General features: G+C 39.3%; 1 protein-coding gene across 4 annotated transcripts in view; it reads left to right on the plus strand.

Moving 5' to 3' along the window:
• Positions 1-25,871, plus strand: part of GOLGA5 (golgin A5) — a 67,472-nt gene that overhangs the window by 28,608 nt on the left and 12,993 nt on the right. For all 4 annotated transcript variants that reach the window (XM_032405820.1, XM_032405823.1, XM_032405819.1 and 1 more), the window contains exons 2-9: positions 1,468-2,041; positions 9,652-9,879; positions 11,257-11,476; positions 12,129-12,252; positions 15,552-15,755; positions 19,255-19,425; positions 21,839-21,967; positions 24,840-24,938. In XM_032405820.1, coding sequence (XP_032261711.1) covers positions 1,498-2,041; positions 9,652-9,879; positions 11,257-11,476; positions 12,129-12,252; positions 15,552-15,755; positions 19,255-19,425; positions 21,839-21,967; positions 24,840-24,938 — 1,719 coding nt within the window. In that variant the 5' untranslated portion in view covers positions 1,468-1,497. The remainder of the gene's footprint in view (positions 1-1,467; positions 2,042-9,651; positions 9,880-11,256; positions 11,477-12,128; positions 12,253-15,551; positions 15,756-19,254; positions 19,426-21,838; positions 21,968-24,839; positions 24,939-25,871) is intronic.

A 25,871-nucleotide genomic window follows, 5' to 3' on the forward strand; every position in this document is an offset into this window, starting at 1 on the left:
CTGCCACTGCTGTCTGCGGACCCCTCCCCATGCCACGCACTGTCACCCTCTCTTCACCGCCGTGTGGGCCATTTCCTGGGGGCAGTGCTTGAGAAATTACTTGAGGGCACTGTACCTCTGAAGTCCGCTGGAGTTTGTCACTGGAGCCGGTGCCAAGGATCCATGTTTGTATTTAAATTGGGTAATCAATACTAAGGCACGGAGTTTTGTTTTAAAGCCCTATTAACTTTAAAATGGGAGGCGAGATATAGGGGATTAATAAGAATGTTGCCGCCCAATCACCACCGATGTCTACTTGAGAATAATACTTTACATCTGTAGGGAGTTTTATATGTTACAGAGCATTGCACCTCCATTTTCATTTGATGACACATAAGCTGTGAAATACACAGGCATGTAATAGTCCCATTTTGTAAGGAGCAGGTTTAGAGGGTGAATTTCTTTATGAGGTTATTCAGATCCTGAGAGACTAGATGGGAAAGGCAGGGGTTAAAAAAAAGTGGGTTTGGCTGACTTAGATTTGAGTTGCTCAGCTGCCATCTAAACTTGGGGATCTTTCTAAATCTTTTCCCCATTTGTGGAAAATAAGATATTACTACTAACCACATAATGTGGTTGTGAAAATTATGTGTGATAGAGGTAATGAGACAGAAGAAAACCATATAAAACATGAAGGGTTGTGAGGGAAAAGCATAGCATATGAACAGAGAATGATATAACCTAATCTAGATGGAAAGAGAGAGAGCTGTGTTTTGGAGCCGATGATATCGAACACTTTTATATCTATAGGGACTAATTACTTCATCATTCTCATTCCTTCTGGCACCCCATAAGTACTTAGGTCTATTTATCAGATGAATGGCTATGCAGTCATTTTTTTAAAAATTCTGAACTTAGCCAATGTGCACATAGTGGGTACTGAGTATTTAAATTATTGTAGGTGTACTTTACACAGATTATATATGTGCACACCTAAATTATCCATAATTGTGCTGCATTTTAACATGAAGATGGATTTAGTATCAGAAGTTTCAAGTTTTAGCACCTTGAAGCCAACTCCAGGGAATTGTTTTTATTTGGCTGTACTGCAATTTTGCCATATTGATGATTTGCTATTTGAATGTTTTTGCTATGTTAACCTTTGCCTTTTGTTGAAATAGGAGTTATAACAGTAGTGATAGGTGTAATTATTATGCTAATAGCTACTAAAATGAGTGTCTACTGTGTGTCAGGCATTTTGCAAAGAGTTTTTTACATATATTATTTCATCTTTAAACTGTCCTGTAATGTAAATACGTTTATTTTTCTCATTTTCTAGATAGAGCTTCTCACTTTCAGTGAAGTAGTTTGCTCAAGGTTACATAGTTAGTAAGAGGCAGGGTTAGGCTTTCAGTCCAGGACCTCACTGGTCTTAACTGCTATGCTCTGCTGTTCGGCCATACTGATCCCTTTATGTCCTTTTTACAGGTTCACCAATAGGATTATTCTGCTACCATCATGTCTTGGTTTGCTGATCTTGCTGGAAAGGCAGAAGATCTTTTAAATCGAGTTGATCAAGGGGCTGCAACAGCTCTCAGTAGAAAAGAGAACAGCAGCAACGTCACATATAACAAAAATGCTGACTATCCTGAACTTCAGCAAAATACGGATTTGACTTATCAGACTGGATCCAAAGCTACATATATTTCCTCAGCAGCTGAGAACATAGGAAATCAGAAAGCCACTATCTTAGCTGGCACTGCAAATGTAAAAGTAGGATCTAGGACATCAGCGGAGGCTTCCCATCCTGTTGAAAACGCATCTGTTCCTAGGCCTTCATCCCAGTTTGTTCGAAGAAAAAAGTCAGAACCGGATGATGAGCTGCTGTTTGACTTTCTTAACAGTTCACAGAAGGAGCCCACTGGGAGGGTGGAAATCAAAAAAGAAAGGAGCAAGACACCTGTCCTTCAGAGTTCTCGGACAGCAGGTGTCAGTTCTGTGAACACCAGCATAACCGCCGTCAAAACCATTGAGGAAAATGCTTCTGGGAGCCAAAGCGATGGTAGTTAATCGGCCCTCTGCTTCTTTTAGAGTAAAGCAAATTGGATGTGTTATCCTAGTCTAAACGTTTTGGTAGTGTTTCCCATCCTCTGTTTTGTTACCTTTCCCCACTGGTGTAAAGGCAGTCTCTGAAACGTGTGGTATAAACCAGGGAGATGATGTGGCATGCTATTAGTCAGTATACAGTTATAATAGGGACCTTTAAATGCTGTCTGTTGGGTAACTTTACCCAGCCTAGCATCTAAGAAGTTCTATCCAGAATGGTTTTCTGAGATATTTTAAAATAAAAAAGGACGGTTTGGAAATCTGAAAGAAAACAGTTTAGTTTGGGATTTGGGACTATCTCATTTCATTTCTTTCTGGGATTATGAAATAGGAGGCTGTACTTTACATATATTCTGGATTGTGAGGATTTTTTTGTGTGTGTTTTTCTTTCCACCTTGCATCCCTCAGAAGTAAAGCTGAGAGACCGAACTTCAATCCAAGTTGAAGGGTTGAAGGCATTGACCTGGTGGTGAAGTAACAGTTTAGAATTCTGGTATTCAGTTGTTTAATTTGCCGTGAAATTACCTCTACGTGTATATCTTCTCACCCGCAAAAATGAGGTTAACATGGTAATGTGGCTAATTCAAGTACCTACTAACCATTTTAAAGCTTTTACTTATTTATTTGTCAGAGAGAGAGAGAGAGAGCATGAGCAGGGGGGAACAGCAGGCAGATGCTAGATGCTCCCTGCTGAGCAAGGAGCCCGACGCAGGACTCGATCCCAGGACCCTAGGATCATGACCTGGGCTGAAGGCAGATGCTTAACCAACTGAGCCACCCAGGCGTCCCCTTACTAACCATTTTAAAGTAACAATGTACATGATAGGTTCTTGCAGAGATTCTTTATAAAGTTGATGATTAATGGAAGCTTGTTGTTTTCTTAAGTGTTACAGCTTCTCCCACAGTCTTGGCTGTTGGTGAATAAAAATATGTCTTGTATCTTCGAGATAAAGTGGTAAAGAGACAAGTGTTTGGGGTATTCAAGACCAGATCATGCAGGAGCTGTTGACTAATTATGTACACATACTCCTCAGTTTCTCTCAACAGGGTCTGGTGGGTGAGACAGACATGTAAACAGATAATTTACATATATTAGTATACAGTATAGTAAGTATAGCGATTGAGATATGGTTAGAGTATTGTGGAGGCACTAAGGAGAGAGTAACTAATTGTCTAAGGTATTTAGGTAAGGATTCATAGGGGGTCTGTAATTTGAGCTGGGTCTTAAAAAAAGAGTAGAAATTTTCCAGGTGAAAAAGAAAAGGGTTTGGAGACAGCATTCAATGCAGAGATTCTTTAAAAGTTTGGTAGAGTGTCCTGGGAACAGTGCGTATGAGATGGACAGCAGTGAAGAAAATGAAACTAGCAAAGAAAGTTGGGAGCTGCCTTTGTATGCCTCTGTTTACATATTTAAACCTATTATTTGTAAACATCATTCTTTCTTAAAGAGTGGTCCCTGAACAACCTGCATTGAAAGTACTTGTGTGATTAATAAAAAATGAATCACTGAGTGCCTCCCCAGACTTCTTGAATCAGGTTTTTCTGGGGAAGGAGCCATGGCATGTTATTTTTTGTTGTTCTCCAAGTGATTGCTAGGCCTGTGTAAGTGTAAGTGACCCAGTAATGTGATGCTAATAGAGGTCTTTCAAAGAAAGTTGACAGTATTTTCTACTTTTAGGGAAAACCACTTAGATTTAATTGTAAAGGATGGATCAAAGGAAACCTGGTTGACAGGGAAATGAGTTAGAACCAGTTAATACATGGGAGTTATAATGATTAAGTTTTGTTTCTCTAGGGCAAGGTCTCTCAATCTTGGGACTATTGACATTTTGGGTGGAATAAATCTTTGTTGTAGGAGGCTGTCCTGTCCTTTGTAGGATGTTCAGCAGCATCCCTGGCCTCTTAACCCATTGGATGCCAGTGACATCCCCAATTGTGACAACTAAAAATGTTTTTTTTTATTGCCAAATGTCCCTTGGGGAGCAAAATCACCCTAGGTTGAGAACCAGTGCCCTAGGATGCCTAGAAATGTCTTTAAATGGAATTGCTGAGGTGTAGGGTGTGACAGTGTTCAAGTACACTAGTTTTCTGAAGAGGTTGTACCAATTTATACTCGACCAACTGTGGTTAATATTCCTTTTGCTCTGCATTCTCGCCAAGGTTGGATATTTTCAAAAACTTTTTATGTTTTGTTAATCAGGTGTGGAAAAGTTTGTTATATTTTACTTTTCTCATTACTAATGAGGTTGAGCATTGAGCATCTTTTCAAATATTTAACTATTCAGGTTTCATCTTCTGGGAAGTGCCTGTTCAGTCTTTTGATTAATTTTTTCCAATGGATCATTTGTCTTTTTCCTTATTGATTTATAGATATTCTTTATGTATTCCAGATGGTAACTCTTTCTACACCTCCTCCAGTTTTACCTTGGTTTTTCCCCCCACCTCTCTCTACGGTGTCTCAATAGAGTTCTTAATGTAGATGAATTTATCAATCTTTTCTTGATGGTATGTTTTCTTGTGTCTTAGAAAAATTTTCCCTATCCTAAGATCATTAGGATATTTTCCTATATTATCTTCTAAGGGTTTTATAGTTTTACCTGTCATATCTATATGGTTATTTAAATCTTTGGTTTTTTTAATGAATGGTGTGAGGTAGGCATCTCGTTCCATTTTTTCCCATATGGGAAAGTCTTTCCACCCCATTTCCCCAGCTACCACTGTTCTGATTTTTTTCACCTAGTTTTTGTCCTAAAACTTCATTTAAATGGAATCATGTAGTATGTGTACTCTCTTATCTTCAGGTAAGGATTCCCAGGGGGTCTGTAATTTGAGCTGGGTCTTAAAGAATGAGTAGAAGTTTTCCAGGTGAAAAAGAAGAGGGGTTGGAAATCTGTTATCTCAGCATCTAGCATCATTCATTGAAAATATTTCCTTTTCCGGGCACCTGGGTGGCTTAGTAGTTAAGCATCTGCCTTCGACTCGGGTCATGATCCCAGAATCCTGGGATCCAGCCCCGCATTGGGCTCCATGCTAGACGGAAAGCCTGCTTCTCCTTCTCTCGCTCCCCTTGCTTGTGTTCCTTCTCTCGCTGTGTCTCTCTCTGTCAAATAAATAAATAAAATCTTTAAAAAAAGAAGAAAAAATATTTCCTTTTCCCTATCAATCTGCAATATCACCCCTGGCATATTATCAAGCATCCATCTATACATCGCTCTGTTTCTGGGCACTTAATTCTGTTTCATTGGGTGGTTTTTGTGCCAATGCCACACTATCTTAATTAATGTAGTTTTATAGTGTTCTGTTATCTCCTAGAGCAATTTCACCTACCTGGTCCTTCAAGAATGTTTTGGCTATTCTTGGAATTTTTTTTTTTTTGTACATCCATATTCATTTTAGAATTTGCTTGCCAAGTTTCACAAAAATTCTGTTGGTCTTTTTATTGGGAGTCCATTGCTTCTATATGGACAGTTAGTTGAGTGAGAATCAGCGTCTTTACAATACTGAGGTTTTACCCATTCTAACATGGTATAATCTCAATTCAGTTTTTAAATGTCTTTCATTAAGATTTTATTATTTTCTCCATGAAGGTCTTGCATACTTTTTGTCAGATTATATTTTTTTGAAACTTATAGATGGTATCTTTTTTAAATTTTTGCTTTCTTTTTTTTTTAAAGATATTATTTATTTATTTATTTGACAGAGAGAGAGAGAGAGAGCACAAGTAGGGAGAGCGGCAGGCAGAGGGAAAGGGAGAAGCAGGCTCTCTGCTGAGCAGGGAGCCCGATGTAGGGCTCGATCCCAGGACTCTGGGATCATGACCTGAGCCGAAGGCAGACACTTAACCAACTGAGCCACCCGGGCGCCCCATAAATTTTTGCTTTCTTTTGACACACAGCAACCTACATAGCTCTTAATCTTGACGTTTTTCTGTACATTCATTTAGATTTTCAACAGTACAGTATCTGTGGATAATGACAATTTGGTTTCTTAACCCTTTTATCTTTTTAAAAAAAATCTTTTCTTTGCCTCACTGCATTGGCTTGGACAGAAAACCAATTTTGTATCTTTGTCTTAAATAGAAGGCTTCGACTGTTTCACCAAATACAGTGTTTGTGTTAGGTTTTTCATAGGTACTTTTTATCAGGTGAAGAATATTTCTATATATATCTAGTTTCAGTTTTTCTGTTGAATTTTAGCAGCGTTTTTTCCTGTTATGTGTGAAATATCGTTTGTTTTTTTATATGATTTTTGTTCTTCAGTATTAATATGGTATACAAATCAATTGACTTTTTATAACCTAAAACCAAACTTAACTTTCAGTTTGCTGATGTTCTGGTTAGGATTTTTGCATTTGTTTCATAAGCAAGATTGATCTGTAATATTGTTAGGTTTCGGTATTACAGTTATGTTAGCCTTATAAAATGATTTGCAAAGTGCTCCCTCCTTTTCTGTTGTCTTAATTATTTGATGTAAGCAGAGTCCCCGCTGAGAGGGAGCCCAACGTGGGGTTAGATTCCGGGACCCAGGGATGATGACCCAAGCTGAAGGCAGACAGCCACCCCGGGCCCTTGGGGTATTTTTTTTTTTTTTTTTTGGGGGGGGGTATTCTTAATGGAAGATTTTAACTATTGATTGCATTGGCTTTCCATTTCCTCTCTTTTTGGTGAGTTACATTTTTTCCTAAGAATTTATCTATTCTATGTACACTTTGGGGGATTATATTTATTTTACTTAATTTCAGGAAGTAATGAAAGTGTCACAGCTGAAACAAGCCCAATTGGACCCTAATCATTCATATTAACCCTGCAGAAACCAAAGCTTGATCACAGATACTACCAGAAAAATATCAATATCTGGCACTGTGCTAAATGCCTTTTTTTCAAATAGTGTTAATGAGGTATAACTGACATAATAAATTATACATACTTAAGTATACAATTTGGTAGGTTTCAACGTAGTATACATTTAAAAATTTATTGGCATAATGTTGATGATATGTCCCTCTGAATACCATTTTAATTCTCTCTAGCAAGTTTCTTTTCTTTTTTTTTTTTTAAAGATTTTATTTATTTATTTATTTGAGAGAAAGAGAGAGAGACAGAGAAATAGCATGAGAGGGGAGAGGGTCAGAGGGAGAAGCAGGCTCCCCGCTGAGCCGGGAGCCCGATGTGGGACTCAGTCCCAGGACTCTGGGATCATGACCTGAGCCTAAGGCAGTTGCTTAACCAACTGAGCCACCCAGGCGCCCTCTAGCAAGTTTCTTTTCTATTTCGTTAATTTCTGGTCTTTATTGTTAATTTCCGCTTTGGGGTTTATTCTGCTGTTTTTATAGCCTTTAAGGTGGATAGAAAACTCATTAATTTTCTTCCTTTCATTTTTAATGTAAATATTAAAGACTATAGATGTCCTAAATACTACTTTATTGGATATATACTTTATTTCTTTTGAAAAATTTTTGTTTTGGAAATTTCAGACATATCAAAGTAGATTTTGATGACTCCCTCCAATATTACCTATTGTCTGGCTGTATTAATCAACACTTACGGCCATTCTTGTTTTATTTATACCTCCCATTTTCCATCCCTCCTTTACCTCTACCCTCCACAGAATTATTTTGCAGCAAATCACAGATCTCATATCATTTCTTCTAGAAATATTTCATTTTATTACCCTAAAAAAATGCAAGCTTTATTTTTTTTTAAAGATTTTATTTATTTGAGAGAGAGACAGGGAGAGTACAAGCAGGGGGAGGGGCAGAGGGAGAGGGACTGGCAGACTCCCTGCTAAGCAGAGAGCCCAAGCTTGATCCCAGGACCCTGAGGTCATGACCTGAGCCGAAGTCAGTTGCTTAACCAACTGAGCCACCCGGGTGCCCCAAAATGCAAGCTTTAGAAACACTCATACCATCATCACCCTAAAAATGTAATAATTCCTTAGTATCATCTAGTGCCTAGTCATTATTCAAATTTCCATTTCTCATAATTTTTTCTGTATGTTGAAATGCACAAACCTTAGCTATACAGATAAATGGCTATACCTGTGTAACCCACACTTTTATGATAACACTTCTTTCCCTCATGTCCCTTTCCAGTTAATCTTTCCATCCCATTTCCCCAATTACCACTGCTCTGATTTTTTTCACCTTAGTTTTTGTCCTAAAGTTTCATATAAATGGAATCATGTAGTATGTACACTCTCTTATCGGACTTCTTTTACTCACCATGTTAGTGAGATTCATCCATGTTATTGGGTATATCAGTAGTTCTTTTTTATTTTGTAGCATTCTACTGGAGATACACCACAATTTATCCATTCTCTTTTATGGACAGTGGATTGTTTCCAGTTTTGGGTTATTGTGAATAAAGCTGCTATGAACATTTTTGTACTTGTCTATTTGTGGGGAAATGTTTTCATTTCTCTTGGAAATGAAAACCTGGGAGGGGAATCACTAGGCAAAATGGTAGGTGCATATTTAGTTTCATAAGAGACTGCGGAAACCTTTTCCCACAGTGGTTATACCATTTTGTACTCCCACCAATAATCTATGAGAGTTCTGGCTGCTCCACGTCTTTGTCTGCATTTGGTGTTGTCCTTTTAATTTTAGCCATTCTAGCAGGTGTGTATTGGTTCTCATTGTGGTTTTAATTTGCATTTCCTTGATCACTGAAGATGTTGAGAACCTTTTCATAAGATTATTGATCATTTGTTTATCTTCCTTTGTGAAGTGTCAACTCTTTTGCCCATACAGTTACTTAGTGCATTTTATCATTTAGATACAGTTCACTTTTTAGCACATACCTAATTTTTTTTTAGAGTAAGTAAAAAATGCATTTGGGCGGGCACCTGGGTGGCTCAGTTGGTGAAGCGTCTGCCTTCAGCTCAGGTCATGATCCTGGGATCGAGCCCCACGTTGGGCTCTGCTCAGCGGAGCCTGCTTCTTCCTTTCCCTCTGCCTGCCGCTCCACCCTGCTTGTGCTCTCTCTCTCTCTGCCAAATAAATAAATAAAATCTTCTAAAAAATGCATTTGGATCACATTTAGTCCAAAAACAAGATGAATCTGAATTTATGAGTCTCTCTCTCTTTGTGTAAGGCATTTTAGATTCCAGTTTGGTATGTAACAAATGGCTCTGACCTATTATTACTCTTTTGCCTTGAAACCCACAGCTGTTCTTTTGTGCCTTTCTAGTATTTTCACTGTTGAGACTTTCGTCTTTTTTTAAGAAAATGCTTTGGAGACAAAGGGGGACTGAAACCCTTTTTACCTAATCCCAACTGCTTAGATTATCTCTTGATTTTCTTCTTTCCAGAACTGTATTCTTGTGTCTATCCTTTATCACCATCCATTCAGTATATCCAAATTTTGAGATCCTTAGAGATCTATAGCCTCCCATGTAGGAGAATGAAATTGCATCAGAAGGAAATCTCTTGAGAATTTAAGTTTACTTTTTTATGATATTTTAGCTATAGCAGTCAACTTGAGCCAAAAGGCATTCTACCAAAGTAAGCAACTAATGTGTATGTAGTGAGTGTTCCAGTGTAACAAAAATGTTTTCCTTTTTTTATAGTAACGTCTAATAATTCAGATTCTGGCCATGAAGTTCAAGAGGATTCTTCAAAGGAAAATGTATCATCAAGTGCTGCCTGTGCTGACCACAACCCAACACCTACTCACGACGGCAAATCACATGAACTGTCTAATCTTCGATTGGAGAATCAACTGTTGAGGAATGAAGTTCAGTCTTTAAATCAAGAAATGGCCTCATTACTTCAAAGATCCAAGGAAACTCAAGAAGGTAGAGTCTTATTTAAGTTGTGGAGGATTAGGAATTTAACATTTCAAAAATAAACTGAAAACTTGAGTACATCGGAACTTAACAAAACACAAGACTTACAAAATCGTGTTTTCATAGAAATACAGGGCCCAGATTTAGAAATAGAACCAGTCATCCTCCTACCAGTCTGAAACAGAACATTGCCTTTGTTTGGTCATTCCTTAGGAGTCATGAAATTTAAGAACTTAGTAATTTAAGAAATTTAAGAACCTTAGTAATCATCTGGTTCATTTGCTCTCTTCTGAACCTTCAGGGGCAACTGTTCATGAACCAAAGGTGGGATTAAACAAAGGAGTGGATACCAGTAGACAAGGTCACAGTATTGTACTGCTCCAGGAGATGTAAAGTGACCACGGAATTCAGTTTGAATAATACACTCTCGAAATATGCAGTGAAGTGTCCCTAGAGTAGAAAACTCTTAGATTCCTCAGAAATGGGTAATTTAAAAGTAAATAATCTCATGAATGAGGTGATGGAGGAATATGTTAGTCTTAATGTAAGTGTGGGCTGAGGGAAAACAAAAGGGAGAAGAGAAGTCTCTGCCTTGGTTCCTGGCAGTGATTAGAAAGGAGGGTGGGGACAGTGGGAAAAGTTTTGCCAAGACATGGATGGAGGCCCAGAAGAGTGAAAGAGGAAGAAAGTTTAGGGCTTGTTGGACTGACTTCAGAAAAAGCTTTGCTTTACCAGACTAATAAAGACCTAGAAATAGAGCTTTTCCTGAGACCCTGTAGAGTTTGCTTCAATTTTAAAAAAAAAAAATTTTTTTTTTTTTTGGCCTGCGAACTGCTGTTATAGATATGTGAGGGTGTGGAAATCTGCACTGCATTGCTCTTTCTGCACCAATGTCCTAGGTTTAAAAAATAAAATCTTTTTGCTACAGTAATCAAGAGAAACAGATTCTTTCCTGTGTTTATCTATAGGTTTTGATTTTGTTTGTTTTGGTCTTATACCAGGGTGTACACCATCTACCCTTGATTTGTATTTGCATTCTTCCTGTCTCTAGCAGAGCTCAACAAATCCACTGACTTCTCTAGTGTTCTGAACTCTGCTGTATACTGGGGTGGGCTCCCAAATGCTTTATGATAGGTCTCAAAAAATTTTTTTTGTAGAGAGCAGCTAGCATCGTGCCCTTTCCAACCTATTAACCGTGATGTAGATGTGAATGTTGGCCTTGAGATATGGGTATCCCATTTGAAGCAAATGATTTGAAGATATTTGTAAGCTCTTAATTTTGGCAGAAAGTACTACAGGGATACAGAGGAGAGTCTCTGTGTCCTCTGAGAAAAGTGTGTCTGCTTGAAGAGAGCAATCTCTTTTTTTTTTTTTTTTTTTTTTAAGAATTAACCAAAGCAAGAGCAAGAGTTGAAAAGTGGAATGTTGACCATTCAAAGAGTGATCGAATCACCCGCGAGCTGCGAGCCCAAGTAGATGACCTGACTGCAGCGGTGGATGCCAAGGACTCGCAGCTGGCTGTGCTGAAAGTGAGGCTGCAGGAGGCCGACCAGCTCCTGACCACACGCACCGAAGCCCTGGAAGCCTTGCAGACCGAGAAATCACGGTAGCTCATCCTAGTGACCATGAGAAAGGGACCTAGAAAGAGGCTTCCCCATGCAAGTAATGATAAATACTGTGGTGCTGTATACTACCTTATGAAAACTTAGCTTTTGAAATTTAGAGCGGGAAAATTTATCTTTCGGTACTGTTGTAAATGTGTGCGATTAAAAGTTGATTTATTATTTGAACCTTGAGATGCATTGTTAGCAAATTCTGAATTTAAAAATATTTGAAGAATATAGTGTCCTTAATTTTTTGACATATAATGATATGTGGTGTGTGCTTATATTTGGATGCCTAAAAATATAGGTTACATTCCATTAAAAGGCAAAAAGATTTCTTTAAGGATATTTTAGTCAAACCATCTTTTTTTTTTTTTTTTAATTTTAGAGAGAGAGGGGTGGGGGAAGGGGCAGAGGGAGAGAGAGAATCTCAAGCAGACTCTGTGCTGAACGTGGAGCCCAACAGGGGGCTCGATATCAGGACCCCGAGATCACGACCTGAGCCAAAACCAGGAGTCAGACGCCTAACTGACCGCACCACCTAGGCACCCCAGTCACATCATCTATTTTGTGCTGTCAAGCCGATGCTTTAAAAATTATTCCACCTTGTACACTGTGGAAATAAGTCTTTTCAAGTGATGTCTTTTCTTTTAGAATAATGCAGGATCACAGCGAAGGTAGCAGCCTGCAGAACCAAGCTCTGCAAACTCTTCAGGAGAGACTGCATGAGGCAGACGCCGCCCGGAAGAGAGAGCAGGAGAGCTGTAAACAAATGCAGGTTAGAAAGGAAGAATGCCTTTATGCTGTTTGATAACATTTACTCTTTAAGAAAATTCTGCGGTGCATTTCAGAAAAATCTGTTTCTGTGACAGAAACCAAGTATTTGAAAATTTAGCTTGATTCTTGCTAAATTTACTTAATCTTATGTATTGGGATACAATTAAAATAAATGTCAACATCCTCTGTGATCAACAAGGCATTGACGAGAAATGTGGGGGCTTTTCCTCTGAGATGGTATTTGAAGGGACGATGCACAGGTTGGACAATGGTCCTAGAGAGGAGGGGTGTTACACTTATAAAAGGGGAGCAGCCCCTCAGCACCCCTAAAAAAAAGGAATACAATTAAAATAGAACATTCAGTAGAGATAGATATTTCTTTATTTAATTTTGTTGTGCAACCAACATTACCATTATTTGATGAAAAGCTGATTTGGGTCCTCTTTCTTAAAACTAGATGGTACTGAAAAACTTTCGAATAAAACACTGACAAATGAGGGAAAAAATTGATGTGGGGCATCTTGTTTATTTTTTTATTTAAGCTTTTTCTGATTCTAGTTCAATCTGATTGATTTATTTCCAGAGAAAATTGTACGTAAAATGTAGAGTTTTACACTTAAATGAATTTTTTTGCATCTAGTTCAGTGATTCTCAGCCCTGTCTGTACATTAGAATCACTTGTGTAGCTTTTAATATTTTCTGATGCCAGGTCTCTACTCCCAGGGAGTCGGATCCCATGGTGTGAGGCAGGGCATAAGCAGTGGTGTTTGAGTTTTATAAGATTTACATGCATCTATTAGCCAGTGAGGTTGAAAACCACTGGTTCAGACTATCTTTTCAACAGGTGAAAATAGTTCAGCCCTGAAAGTAACTATCAGTTAATGTGGACTTTTGGAAAATCTTATGAATGTATTTTATTTAACACAGTATATCCAAAGTACTGTCATTTTGGGGCACCTGAGTGGCTCAGTCACTTAAGCATCTGACTCAATCTCAGCTTACGTCTTGATCTTAGGGTTATGAGTTCAAGCCCCGCATTGGGCTCCTAAAAACAACAACAAAATCAAAGTACTATCATTTCAACATACAGTTAATAATAAAAATCATTAATGAGATATTTTACATTCTTTTTTGCAAACTGATACTTTAAAATATATTTTATACTTAATTCAGTCATAAATTTGCTTATGTAATACTTGATCTATATTTAGATTTCATAAAATTTAGAGGTAAAAAAATAATTCACATGCCCAGTTGTTCTAAACATACTCAGAAGTTTTCTACTGACAGTTCCTCAAAAAGTTAGGTGTAGAGTTACCATATGGCCTAGCAGCTCTGTCCTAGGTGTATACCCAAGGGAATTGAAAATATTGGTCCACACAGAAAATTGTACACAAATGTTCATAGCAGCATTATTCACAATAGCCCCAAACTGGAACTAATACAAATATCCATCAGTTGCTGAATGGATAAACAAAGTGTGGTATCTGCCTACAAGGAGATAGCATTCAGCCATAAAAAGGAATGAAGTACTGATTCGTGCTACAACATGGATGAACCTGTAAGACATTATGCTAAGTGAAAGAAGGCAGACACTAAAGGCCACATATTATATGATTTCACTTACATGAAATGTCCAGAATAGTTAGATCTATAGAGAAAGTAGATTAATCATTGCCAGGGGCTAGGAGGAAGGGAGAAGTGGGTAGAGGATCTCCCTTTGGGGTGAAAATGTACGTGATATTAGGTAGTGGTAATGGTTGTACAGCTAACTCTGTGAATACACCGAAAACCACTGAATTGTACACCATAAAAGGGTGAATTCTATAGTATGTGAATTATATCCCAGTGAATCTATTAATTGAATTAAGTGGGTTTTTTTGAAAGATTTTATTTATTTATTTGACAGAGAGAGACACAGCGAGAGAGGGAACACAAGCAGGGGGAGTGGGAGAGGGAGAAGCAGGCTTCCCACTGAGCAGGGAGCCCGATGTGGGGCTTGATCCCAGGACCCTGGGATCATGACCTGAACCGAAGGCAGATGCTTAACGACTGAGCCACCCAGGCACCCCTGAATTAAGTATTTTTGTGTTTAATTAAAGCTAATTAACAGAAAAATTAGCTAAAGTTAGTAAACAGAAAAATTCAATTCTAGTTGCATTAGGCACATTTCACATGCTTAGTAGACATTAGCATAGTCCTCTTGCTCTTTTTATTCAAAGCAGGAGTTAATATTGGGTCAGAGGTTTGTGGCTTTAGTTATTGGTGTGTGAACTTTTGCTTTCGGACTTTTGCCTCACCTTCTGAGTGTTCTGGTGATGGGAACTTTTGAGAATAAAGGCAAAATATAAATAATTCTCAGAACTAGTTAGGCTAGTAAGTGATAGGCATGTGTTTTTCTAGAGTGTGCTTTGGAAGTTTCTTAAGCTAAAAAATTATATTGAATAGTTCATTAGAAAATTTGAAAGAAAGGGAAAATGTTAGTCATGCTATTAAAAAAGATGTAGCTGTTTACTTATCTCTGTGGTTTACCTTTTTTTTTTTTAAGATTTATTTTATTTATTTGAGAGAGACTTAAGCAGACTCCGTGCTGAGCACAGAGCCTGACATGGGGCTTGAGCTCCTGACCCTGAGATTATGACCTGAGCTGAAACCGAGAGTCAGACGCTTAACCGACTGAGCCACCCAGGTGCCCCTTTTATTTGCTTTCTGATAGACTTTCTGTTTTATTCATTGATCAGCTAGTATCAGGCTGACCAGATTCACCTTGGAAATTTCTTAAACAGATTTCCATTTCCAAGCATAGTCTTGGAAATTCCAATTCAGTAAGCCTGGGGACAGCTTTGGGTGGCTGTATTTGTTTAAAACTCCTAAATTGGGGCACCTGGGTGGCTCAGTCGGTTAAGCGTCTGCCTTCGGCTCAGGTCATGATCTCAGGGTCCTGGGACTGAGCCCTGCATCAGGCTCTCTGCTCAGCAAGGAGTCTGCTGCTCCCTCTCACTCTCCCTCTGTGCTCTCTTCTTCTCAAAATAAATAAAATCCTTAAAATAAAAAATAAACTCTTAATTGATTCTGATGCATTGCCATATTTGGGAGCCAACAACCTTAGATTCCCTATTCTTCAGTTCCTAACAAATGAAGTGTTTTGTTTGTTTTGTTTTTGTTTTTGTTTTTAACCTCCCTGTTATGTTGTTGGGCTGAGCTAAAAAAAAAAAACAATCCCATAAGACATCTGATTGGATGGTTGTAAAATATATTTCAGAGGAAATGATGTAAAGATGATATAAAAATTTGTCACAGAGTGAGTTTGCTGCACGCCTTAATAAAATGGAAGAGGAACGTCAGAATTTGGCAGAAGCAGTCACTCTGGCGGAAAGAAAATATGCGGAGGAGAAGAAGAGAGTTGATGAGCTACAGCAGCAAGTCAAAGCGTACAAGTCCAACTTGGAGTCCTCTAAGCAGGAATTAATTGACTACAAGCAAAAAGCTACTAGAATACTCCAAGTAAGCATGAAATGTCTTTTGGATGTTAAGATTTGCCAGGTGGGAGACACTTTTCGACTCCCTATAGATCTGCGAGAGGATTTGTTCGTGTTTGGCTGGGTTGGCTCGCTTCAGGTGCCTTCCTGCACTTAGAGATATTACAAAAGTCCGAAATGTCCCTTGTTCCTGCCGTTTTTCTTTCTTTTTATTTAAAATTCATTCTGCTACAGCCTAGCTCAGGTCTTCAGCTGCCACCTTAAGCACGGCACTGTCGACGTTTGTCGTTAAGCAGCCACTTTATTCTTCCTGGCTGGTCCCCCGTTGAGTTTTTCAGAACAGCTGGTCTCGGCCTCAGCCAGCTTCCCCCGTGTCATCTCATGTAGTCTTGGGCTTCTCTGTCCTTTGCCTCCTGAGGGAAAGGTATCCTTTCATCTTTCCCTGGGAGGGTTCCTCTTCACCATATGTAAGCTCTTCCTCCTGAGTCTGAGTCTGTCCTCTCTCTGTTTCTTCCACTCTGCCTCCTTTTTCTGGCTCAGCTTACTCAAGAGCATATGGTTGCTGGGTGGAAGATCAAAAACTAGATCTTGGAACTCCTGCTTAGGGAAAAAACAATCCTTTGTCTTTTTTGACCACTTGGGTCCATTTCCCTGTTCTTTCTTTCGATATCAGACTTAATAGGATTCTTGTAAATATGCCATCTTTATTTTAGAGCTGTTAACTCTAACTCCTTCGTATCATTTCTGTCCCTGATACATTTCTGAAATTGTCTTCCCAGACATCTTTAATGACCTGAATATGTATTTTCTTCCTTTTCTTAATATCCATCCACTTTGATGTGGGTAGAGCATCGGACACCATTAGCCCTTCTACCTTCTTAAACTCCTGCCTCCGGTGCTACTCGAGCTGCCCTCTCTCTCCGTCTTCTTTCACTGCTCCAGAGTCTCCAGAGACGAAGAGTTCTCTCAAATTCAGTCCCAAGACCTCTCTCACTCCTTACCTGGCGTTATCCTATACTCACTCTGCTTCTGTCTGTCACCTCGATGTGACTCCAGCGTGTCTCCCAGCCTAATTTCCTGACCCCGGTTTCTGAGTGCCTGCCAGGCTTCTCTGTGTGGGATTCCCCATCGCTCACACCAGCTTCTCCTTCATTCTCTAATTTTGGTAAATATTATACCTCCTTCCCAGGCAGTAGAGCTTGAACCACGATGACGTTTTGACTCCACCTTTTTCCTTTATCTCCTGCCTCCCGTTGGGTGTGAGCACTATTTTGATTCTACTTTCATGAGACAGCATACCCATCTCCTCCAAACTGTTCTGATTACTTTTGCTGTGTCACTCTAATTTATTATTGAGCACCTAACTATTCTAATGAGGCATTATGATAGATGTTGGGGGGTGTTTTCTTTCTGAAAAGAGCGTTCAGTTAGCAGAAAGACACTGAGGTAATCGACGTGATGAAGTTATTGATGCAGTAAGCCCTCAAAATCTGCCAGGGAATGTCGGGAATGACTGGAGATGCTGTACAAAGAGGAACTTGGAGGATGAGTAGGAGGGCTTGTGGTAGGGAAGAGATTTCAGATAGAACAGCTGTGCCAGAGCAAAGGGGGTCTGCGGGAGCACAGCATCTTTAGTGGATGGCAGCTGGTTCCCTGCCGCTGGAGCATGAAGGCTTAGGGACTAAGAGCGGGGAGAGAAAACTCAATGACAGGCAGAAGCCAGACCATGGAGGGCCTCGCATCCTGTGCAGAGGAGTTTTGATTTTTATCTCCTAGGTAGTGGTAGGGGTGAGAGGTGAGAGACTGAGCAGCGTGAGGACTTGCGGTGAAGAGGAGAGTTGGCACTGGGTCAGGCCCTTAGGAGGTCTCAGTAAATTGCTGCGGACGTTGATGGGTGAGGATAGGATGGTGAGAGGGTAAAGAGGAGAGTATCGGAATTAATGGTGTGAAGTAATGAGGACCTGGTCTAATTTGTGGCAGTGAGGGTGGCAGATGGGACAGCTAAGAGACATGTAGGAGGTGGGATGTGTGACACTTGGGGTTTCAACTGGAGGAAGGGGAACTGCAGGCAGACCTTAGGAGGACTCCGGTTTTCTGGGTTCAGATGTGAGCGATACGCCCCGGGCAGTGCAGCAGAGACACAGGAAAGACATCCGGCTAGCACTGATGGACTCTAGGACAAGTGACAATGAGTTTGCAGAATTTGAGTGCACCGAGTGACACCAAGGTGAAAGTTTTAGGAAGGCAATCAGAAGTAGAGGCCTGAAGCTCAGCCCATGGGTCTGGGCATTAGCCATGTGGGAGCAGAGAGAGAGAATTATGTGTGTTACAGAAAATATGAAACATACAGAGAAGTTTAACGAAGTCACCCATAATCCTACCACATGAGAAGAAAAACTATTTTTGATGGAGGAGAGTGCCTCTCAGATATTCATATTGAAGGTGAAAGAGCTGATAGTCCTTACTGCTGGCCTAGAATTATATAGCACTTCTTAAACTGGTCTTCCCACATCGAATCTCTTCTTCCAACTCATCCTTTCCATTGGGGGTCACAAACTTTTTCTGTAAAGGGCCAAATAGTACATATGGTAGGCTTTGCAGGTTCTATGTGGTCTCCATCGCATACTTTGTCTTTATTTTTTTTATCATCTAAACATGTAAAAATCATGCTTAGCTTGTGGGCTATACACAAATAGGCCACAGGCCAGATCTGGCCCATCAGCCATAGTTGGTGAACACCTACTTTATACCACTGCCACATTAACCCTCCTTAAATGCATCCGTGCTCATATCACTTCCCTGTCTACTTTTTTAGTTGTTTGTTTTCGCCCACCAGGACAAAAGTCAAACATTTTAGCCTGGCATCTGAAGCCCCCCCGCCACAGATTGGTCCTAACATACTGTCCGAGCGCATCTCAACAATACTTTCTTACACGCCCTAATGCTTTTGCATTTTTATGCTTTGTCCTGTTTTCTCCACACCTGTTAAAATCCTAGCCATTTTTCAGGATCAGCATAACTGCTGCTTTCAAGTAAAGCCTTCTCTTCCCCAGTAAGTGGCTTCTCTTTGGAACTCTGCAAGTAATCTTAGCAGATGCCTCTCTCAACTTGCTTATTGCCTTCTTGTAACTCCCCTCCAGTTTGTAAGGCGGAGGGTACTATCTCAAATGAGAGACCTCTTCATTGCATGGGACTCTGAGCATAATGCCAAACCCATTGTAGGTGCTCTGTAAATATTTGCTGAGTAGCGTATGATGGAGATAAAAAGCATGAGAAAGGATGAGAAGAAAATACGAGGGAAATCTTGTTAACAACAAGTTTTCAACAGTAACATAGTCTTGGATACTAAAATCCAAGGCTGGTGTATAGCAAGGCCCTGCTGCATTCTTATCCCAATGTGGACTTTCTTTGATGGAGAACGTAATTGGACTATTTCCATAGTGGCTTAGTTGGTGTAAGACTGATGTATTCAGTATACAAGCTAATCTCTGTTTTGCTTAAAGATATTTCTTTTTTTATAATAGTCTAAAGAAAAATTGATTAACAGCTTAAAGGAAGGATCTGGTTTTGAAGGCCTCGATAGCAGTACTGCTAACAGCATGGAGCTGGAAGAACTTCGGCATGAAAAGGAGATGCAAAAGGAGGAAATACAGAAGCTCATGGGCCAGATACATCAGCTGAGATCCGAATTACAGGTAAGATTCGGTGCGGCTGCGCTGCACAGCCAGCCACTGACCCCGGCGATCGGCAGGTGAGCGGCGGTGGAGTCTCTGTATTTTGGGGGAAGGGTGTTAGTGGTCACCATGCAGCAGTGCATCTAAGGCGATCGGTTTCCTGCCTGTCGATGGACTGTGAAGTCCTGGGAATAACAAACATATGTAGCTAACTAGATGCAATTGTTAAATTCTTACCCTGTGCCTGCCATGTGCCAGGCATCTTGTAGGCTTGGAGTTACAGCAAGGAACCAGACAGAATCTTCATATTTATGGATCTTATAACAATCCAGTGGTTAAAACACAAATGAGATTTGGGCTTGTCTATAAAACTGGGATGTTTTCTGATACTGGAATGGACACAGGGACAGTCCCTTAATTATAGTTTCACGAATAATCTTATGATTTATAGTTTACGTGTAATTGCAGTTTTTAATCCAAAAGTAAGTTGGACCTTTTGTTTAGATTAAACATGGAGTCTTTGACGTAAATATCATAGGAGGAGTCTCTGAGAACGAGAGAAGGTAAAATGCAGGCTGACAACCCTTCTTTAAAAGAAAAAAAAAAAACGTGTGAACTCAGCAAATTATTGGTTTGTAAGATGTGCGTGACCTACAAAGGAAAGTATGGAAGTTGTAAGGTAGGGTTTCTTGTCTGGAGTATGGGCTTGAATATCAGATATGGAGAGAAGTCCCGTCTTTGGCACTTAGTAGATGTGTTACCTGCATGAGATACTTCATCTCACTGAGCCTTAGTTTTCTCATCTGTAAAGTGGAGATAAACACAGGTTTTCTTGAGGATAAGGGATATGCATCGAAGGGCCAAGCATTGTTCCTAACATGCATTAGGCCCTCAACAAATAGTAGCTAATGTTACTTCTGGATTTCTTTCTTACTGGTAAAGTAGAAGAGCTGGTCCTCAAGGCTGTCATCCTTATAGTCTGTATGGTTGGATTTTTTTTTCCTATAATTAATTTTGAATTCCAAAGAATTCAGTCCTGTGAACTTAGAAACTGAATAGATGCTAATCCTGTTCATACCTTGTTTTATTCATCCGTGTATTTGGGGTGAGATTATAAAAAATATGACTTGTTTTATTTAATTTCCTTACCCCAGCATCATTGATGACATTGACCATTTCTCAAGAAGCTCATAAAATCTACAGTAAGGATTACAGTATATCTAGCAAAATGGGAGAATTGTTAATGACTGTAATAGCTAAGCACTTAACTTGCCAGGCATTGCACTAACCTCTCAGCATACAGTCTTCCATTTATTCCCTACTGTAATCCTCTAAGGGAGATGGTATGTTCTCATTTTACAGTTTGAAGAAATTCAGTCACAGAGGAGGAAAGTAGTTTCCTATAACTATAGTGAAGTAGCAGTCAGGATTAGAACCTTAGTCTGTCTGATTTCCAGAACATGTGTTTTGTTTTTGTTTGTTTTTTTCCAGAACATGTGTTCTTAACCACTGTTCATACTGTCTGCCTCTCAAGAATTCATCTAATTAAGTCAAATTGATGACAGAGATTAGTTTACCTACTGCTAACCCCAAAAACTCAAGGATAGGGGAAAATCATTCTACTTACTGCTGCTTTCCTCTAAATCCACAAAGTTGTGACTATAGACTATCACACTGGTATTATTATCTGGAGTATCATTAATTTTTGGTTCTTTCAAACCGTATATGAAATGCCAGAGTTTGTGTAGATGAATATAAAACAGTGTACCAAAAGATAAAAAGCAAATTAAGATGCTGTTTTAATCTCTTGTAGTACTGTATGGATGGACACATGGTTAACCCATACAGGGGGTAAATATAGAAATCTAGAGTCATGTTCTTTGCCACTAGTAGATTGCACAGGAAATCTAGAAGGTGGTTTTTTGAAGAAGTGAGAGTAATGACACTAATTGAAGCAGTAAGAAATAAAGATATGAAAACAGGTAATGGTAATAAAGCTTTAAAAATGAAATAATAGGCTAACCTCAGGTGATACGAGAGAGAAGTTATATTCCTACTTGACACACACACAAAAACTAACTATAACCTGCAATTCCAGGGGCCATCTTTTTGATGTTATGTTTCTGTTCCTTTGGAAATTGTTAGCTTTTGGATAGAGCTATAATCTCCCAATGAGCCGCTGTTGACTCATACTCCTTCAACCATATGGTTCATGCGCCGTGGCGGCTACGGTGTCCTGTCCGTTTCTCTCACCATTTGCCGTATCATACAGTGAAGCATCTGTTTATGTGCTCCTTTCAGGCTGAGACCATGTTCACTCGTCTTTTTCCCTCTAGTGCCTCCTGAGCCCAGTTCATGGCACATAGTGATTACTTGATAAATGCTGAAATGAACAGTTAATGATTGCTTTCACATATAAGGCTCATCGTTTTAGGATATGGAGGCACAGCAGGTTAGTGAAGCAGAATCAGCAAGAGAACAGTTACAAGATCTGCAAGACCAAATAGCTGGGCAGAAAGCATCTAAACAGGAACTGGAGGCAGAATTGGAGCGACAGAAGCAGGTAAAGATTTTATTTATTTATTTATTTTTAAATATTAACTTGAGAGAGAGAAAGAGAGAGCAATCATGCACACGAGTGAGAGAGCATGAGCGGGGAGAGGGGCAGAGGGGCAGAGGGAGAGGGAGAAGCAGACTCCCCACTGAGCAGGGAACCCGATGTGGGGCTCAATCTCAGGACTCTGGGACCATGACCAGATGCTTAACCAACTGAGCCACCCAGGCACCTCGTGGGTAAAAATTTTAGTTGGATGATTACCAAGGAAGATGCTTTGCTGGCAGTCCTATGAGGAGACTCTCCAGTGAAGCAACTTACTGAAATTCTTAGAGAATGGGTGTGGAGTGGTGATGATAAATGGGACCTTCTAGTTCCCTCCTGTCTTGTTACTACCTACCCCCCTCACTGTTTATTTCACAGGTTAAAAATAGAGCCATAGGATGGCTATGAGACTTGCCTAACCTCACACAGTTAACTAGAGAATAGAATAGAACCCGGATGCCTGTCCCAGAGTTCTTTCTACTATCTTGTCTGTGTTTTATTATATCTCTTTGTCACAGTGTGTATGTATGGAAAACTTAAAAACATCCGTTGATTTTCACGTTTTATTACATTTGTACTTTCTAGGGACAACAGTAATATTTTTTAATAGAAATATAAATACAACATTAGTGCTGTAATTAGACTGCTCTTTCTGTTTGAGGAGAAATATTTATAGACTGTTCTTACAAATCATGTTTAAAATTACATTTCTTTGTTCAGTTAGCAGTTGTCTGCTCCCCAAACCAAATTAGTTTACCTTAGTATACTTACATAATAGTTTTCTTATTAAAACAGTTAACCGTGCTTACATCCACATTCTCAGAACAAGATGCTGTATCTTATGTTAATAACATCTGTAACTTATTGAATAATGACACTGTTTTTTGTTTTTTTTTAAAGATTTTATTTATTTATTTGACAGCGAGAGACACAGCGAGAGAGGGAACACAAGCAGGGGGAGTGGGAGAGGGAGAAGCAGGCTTCCTGCAGAGCAAGGAGCCCGATGCGGTGCTCGATCCCAGGACCCTGGGATCATGACCTGAGCCGAAGGCAGATGCTTAACAACTGAGCCACCCAGGTGCCCCGAATAATGACACTGTTATAGGCACTTAGTATACATGATCTTATTTTATCCTCACAATAAAATCTGTATTCTCTTCATTTTGCAGAAAACTATTCTTATAATGATCAGTGCATCACTTATGACATTTTTAGCTTTATGTATTTATATTCTCAAGATCTTTTTTATTAGGATTTATCATTTCTGAAACTGGTCTATTATCAGAAATGTTTGTTTTTAGTACGAAGGTATGACTTATATCTGTTTCCTGAGTGGTAGGAAAAACGATTGAGTAGCCACCTGCAGAATACATCATAAGCTGTCTTAGATAATTTAGTTATAAAATTGGCTGTCCTTCCAGAAATTGCATTTTAATTTATTCCAGGAGCTATTATATATTAAAAGGCAAAAATTTGATGTTCTTGATAGTTAGATAATTTTCATTTTATTATGGCAGATAGACTTCCCACATCCGCTGTCAGTGCCTGTTTTTAAAATGAGTCCAGTAGAGGCGAGTGCAGCTGAATGTAGCTCTAGGCTATTTAGTCATCAGATGTTCTAGGTGCAAGTGCTTAGTCTTGGGATTAAATAGTCCTGTAGTGCTCTTTATTAATTTTAAATAATTTCAACCTTAAATTTTGTGCTAGCCTGGAGATTTAAAAGAAATCATGCAGACCTTTTTGTAAATTGCGGTTCTCCTACCCTAATTACTGCCTCATTTTCTCTGTTCTCACTTATCTCAGTTTTTTTCATCTGTGAAGTGAGCAGGTTGAACTAAATGTTCTAAAGTAGTCTAGCAGTTTGATCCTGTCTTCTGTTTACTTCTTCATACAGCTCCCTTTACTTACTTTATCTGCACAGTTAAGCATAATGCTTTTTTTTTTTTAAAGATTTTATTTATTTATTTGACAGAGACACAGCGAGAGAGGGAACACAAGCAGGGGGAGTGGGAGAGGGAGAAGCAGGCTTCCCACTGAGCAGGGAGCCCGATGCGGGGCTCGATCCCAGGACCCTGGGATCATGACCTGAGCCGAAGGCAGACACTTAACCGACTGGGCTCCCCAAGCATAATGCTTTTGAAGATTCTTAGTTAACTAATTATTCTTTCTTCCCTGCCATGTGCTTTGCTCTTAAATTCCAACTGACACCGACTCATCATATCCATTGTACAAACCAGCAGCAGGTTTGTGTGGTTGTTAGTGAACCCGGAGGTATTTCTTTTTTCCTCTTTTATCTATGATAGAACAAAACAGGTTCATGATACTGCCTGATAGAAATAAGCACATGAAGAGCTGCTCAGCACCATTCATTGTTAGAAAAATGCAAATTGAAACCACAGTGAGATATCAGGACGTCCCCATGGAATAGCTACACTTAATGAGACTGACGATACCAAATGTTGGGAAGGCTGTGGAAGAACTGGACCTCTCTCATATTGCCGTGGGAATGCAAAACGGTGCAGGGATTTGAAACCAGTTCAGAAAACAATTTGGCAAGTTTTTCCCTTTAAGTTAGACATAACACTTATGTGATCCAGCAGTTCTATCGCTACATATCTACCCAAGAAAAATGAAGACCTCTGACCATGGAAAGACTTGACACATCGTGCTGCAGTGCTGTTCATCAGACCCTTCCACGTCTGTTCACTTGTTCATTCAGTATCGATGCAGCGCGTGTCGGCTGAGTGCCTCCTGTGTGTCAGGAACTGCTGTAGGTGCTGGGGATGAAGTGGGGAGCACTGACTTAGCTTCTGTTTATTCATGTCTCACTTTGTAGGAGTTCCACTACATAGAAGAAGATCTGTATCGAACAAAGAACACATTGCAAAGCAGGATTAAAGATCGAGAAGAAGAAATTCAAAAACTTAGGAATCAGGTATGAATGAGTGTTCACAACTTGGGAAAAGATACCATTGCAAAGCTAATTTTTTTCAAAGGCTATAGAAAGACCTTTTCCCATATTTTCAACGGAGTTCTGCTGTTACAACAGTGAGATGTTACTTTCAATCTGATACAGAATTTTCATCTAATGCCATTTTAGTCTGTGTTTGCTGTATTCTATGGCTTCTTCATCTAGAAGTGTCTTCTAGCCAGAGCCATCCGAGGACACGTGACTTACCCCAAAATTTCATACCTTTGGTTGTGCTGATTGCCAGTTTCATAATTATCGTTTCTCTTTCCTAAGAAAAATCCAGTGATAAATCTTCCTATTAACAATTGATAGGTCTTTCATAAAGGCGCCAAGACTTCTTTTTAACTCTGAAAATGTAAAACATAAGAAATAACATGTGCCCACCACCCAGATTTACCAATGCTTATCATTAATTGTGACAAAATCATGCATCCACTTATCCTGTAACTCTAGCTTGTCCTTTTCTCCCTTATGTTCACATTGTCCTTTATCCCTTGTATTTATTGACTTAATAAATAATGAGCTCATTGATCATTTAAATAATTTACATAAAAATCGATTCTTCATTTTTTAGTTAGCTGCTGACTTAGTTTGAACATAAAAAGTCAAATAATTTTAGTTTTTAAGTTGTCAAACTTCATAGTAGTCCATAATTTAAAATATTTTAAAATATTTTAATTTTTGTAAGAGTTGGGAACATCTGATTTCAGTGTTCCATTCTTCCCTCACCTACCTTTGTGAAGTGCTTATAAGTGATAACATGACTTGTTAGCAGAAAGTCAAAAGAAAGGACCATAAACCACCAATTGGTTTAATCCTTTTAAACATTCCTTATTTATTAAATGTTTTTTGAGTGCCTACTAAGCATAAGATATTGTGCTATTTTTGTTAATTAAG

This window comes from Phoca vitulina, unplaced genomic scaffold (genome assembly GCF_004348235.1).
Source record: "Phoca vitulina isolate PV1807 unplaced genomic scaffold, GSC_HSeal_1.0 scaffold7, whole genome shotgun sequence".
Taxonomy (NCBI): domain Eukaryota; kingdom Metazoa; phylum Chordata; class Mammalia; order Carnivora; family Phocidae; genus Phoca; species Phoca vitulina.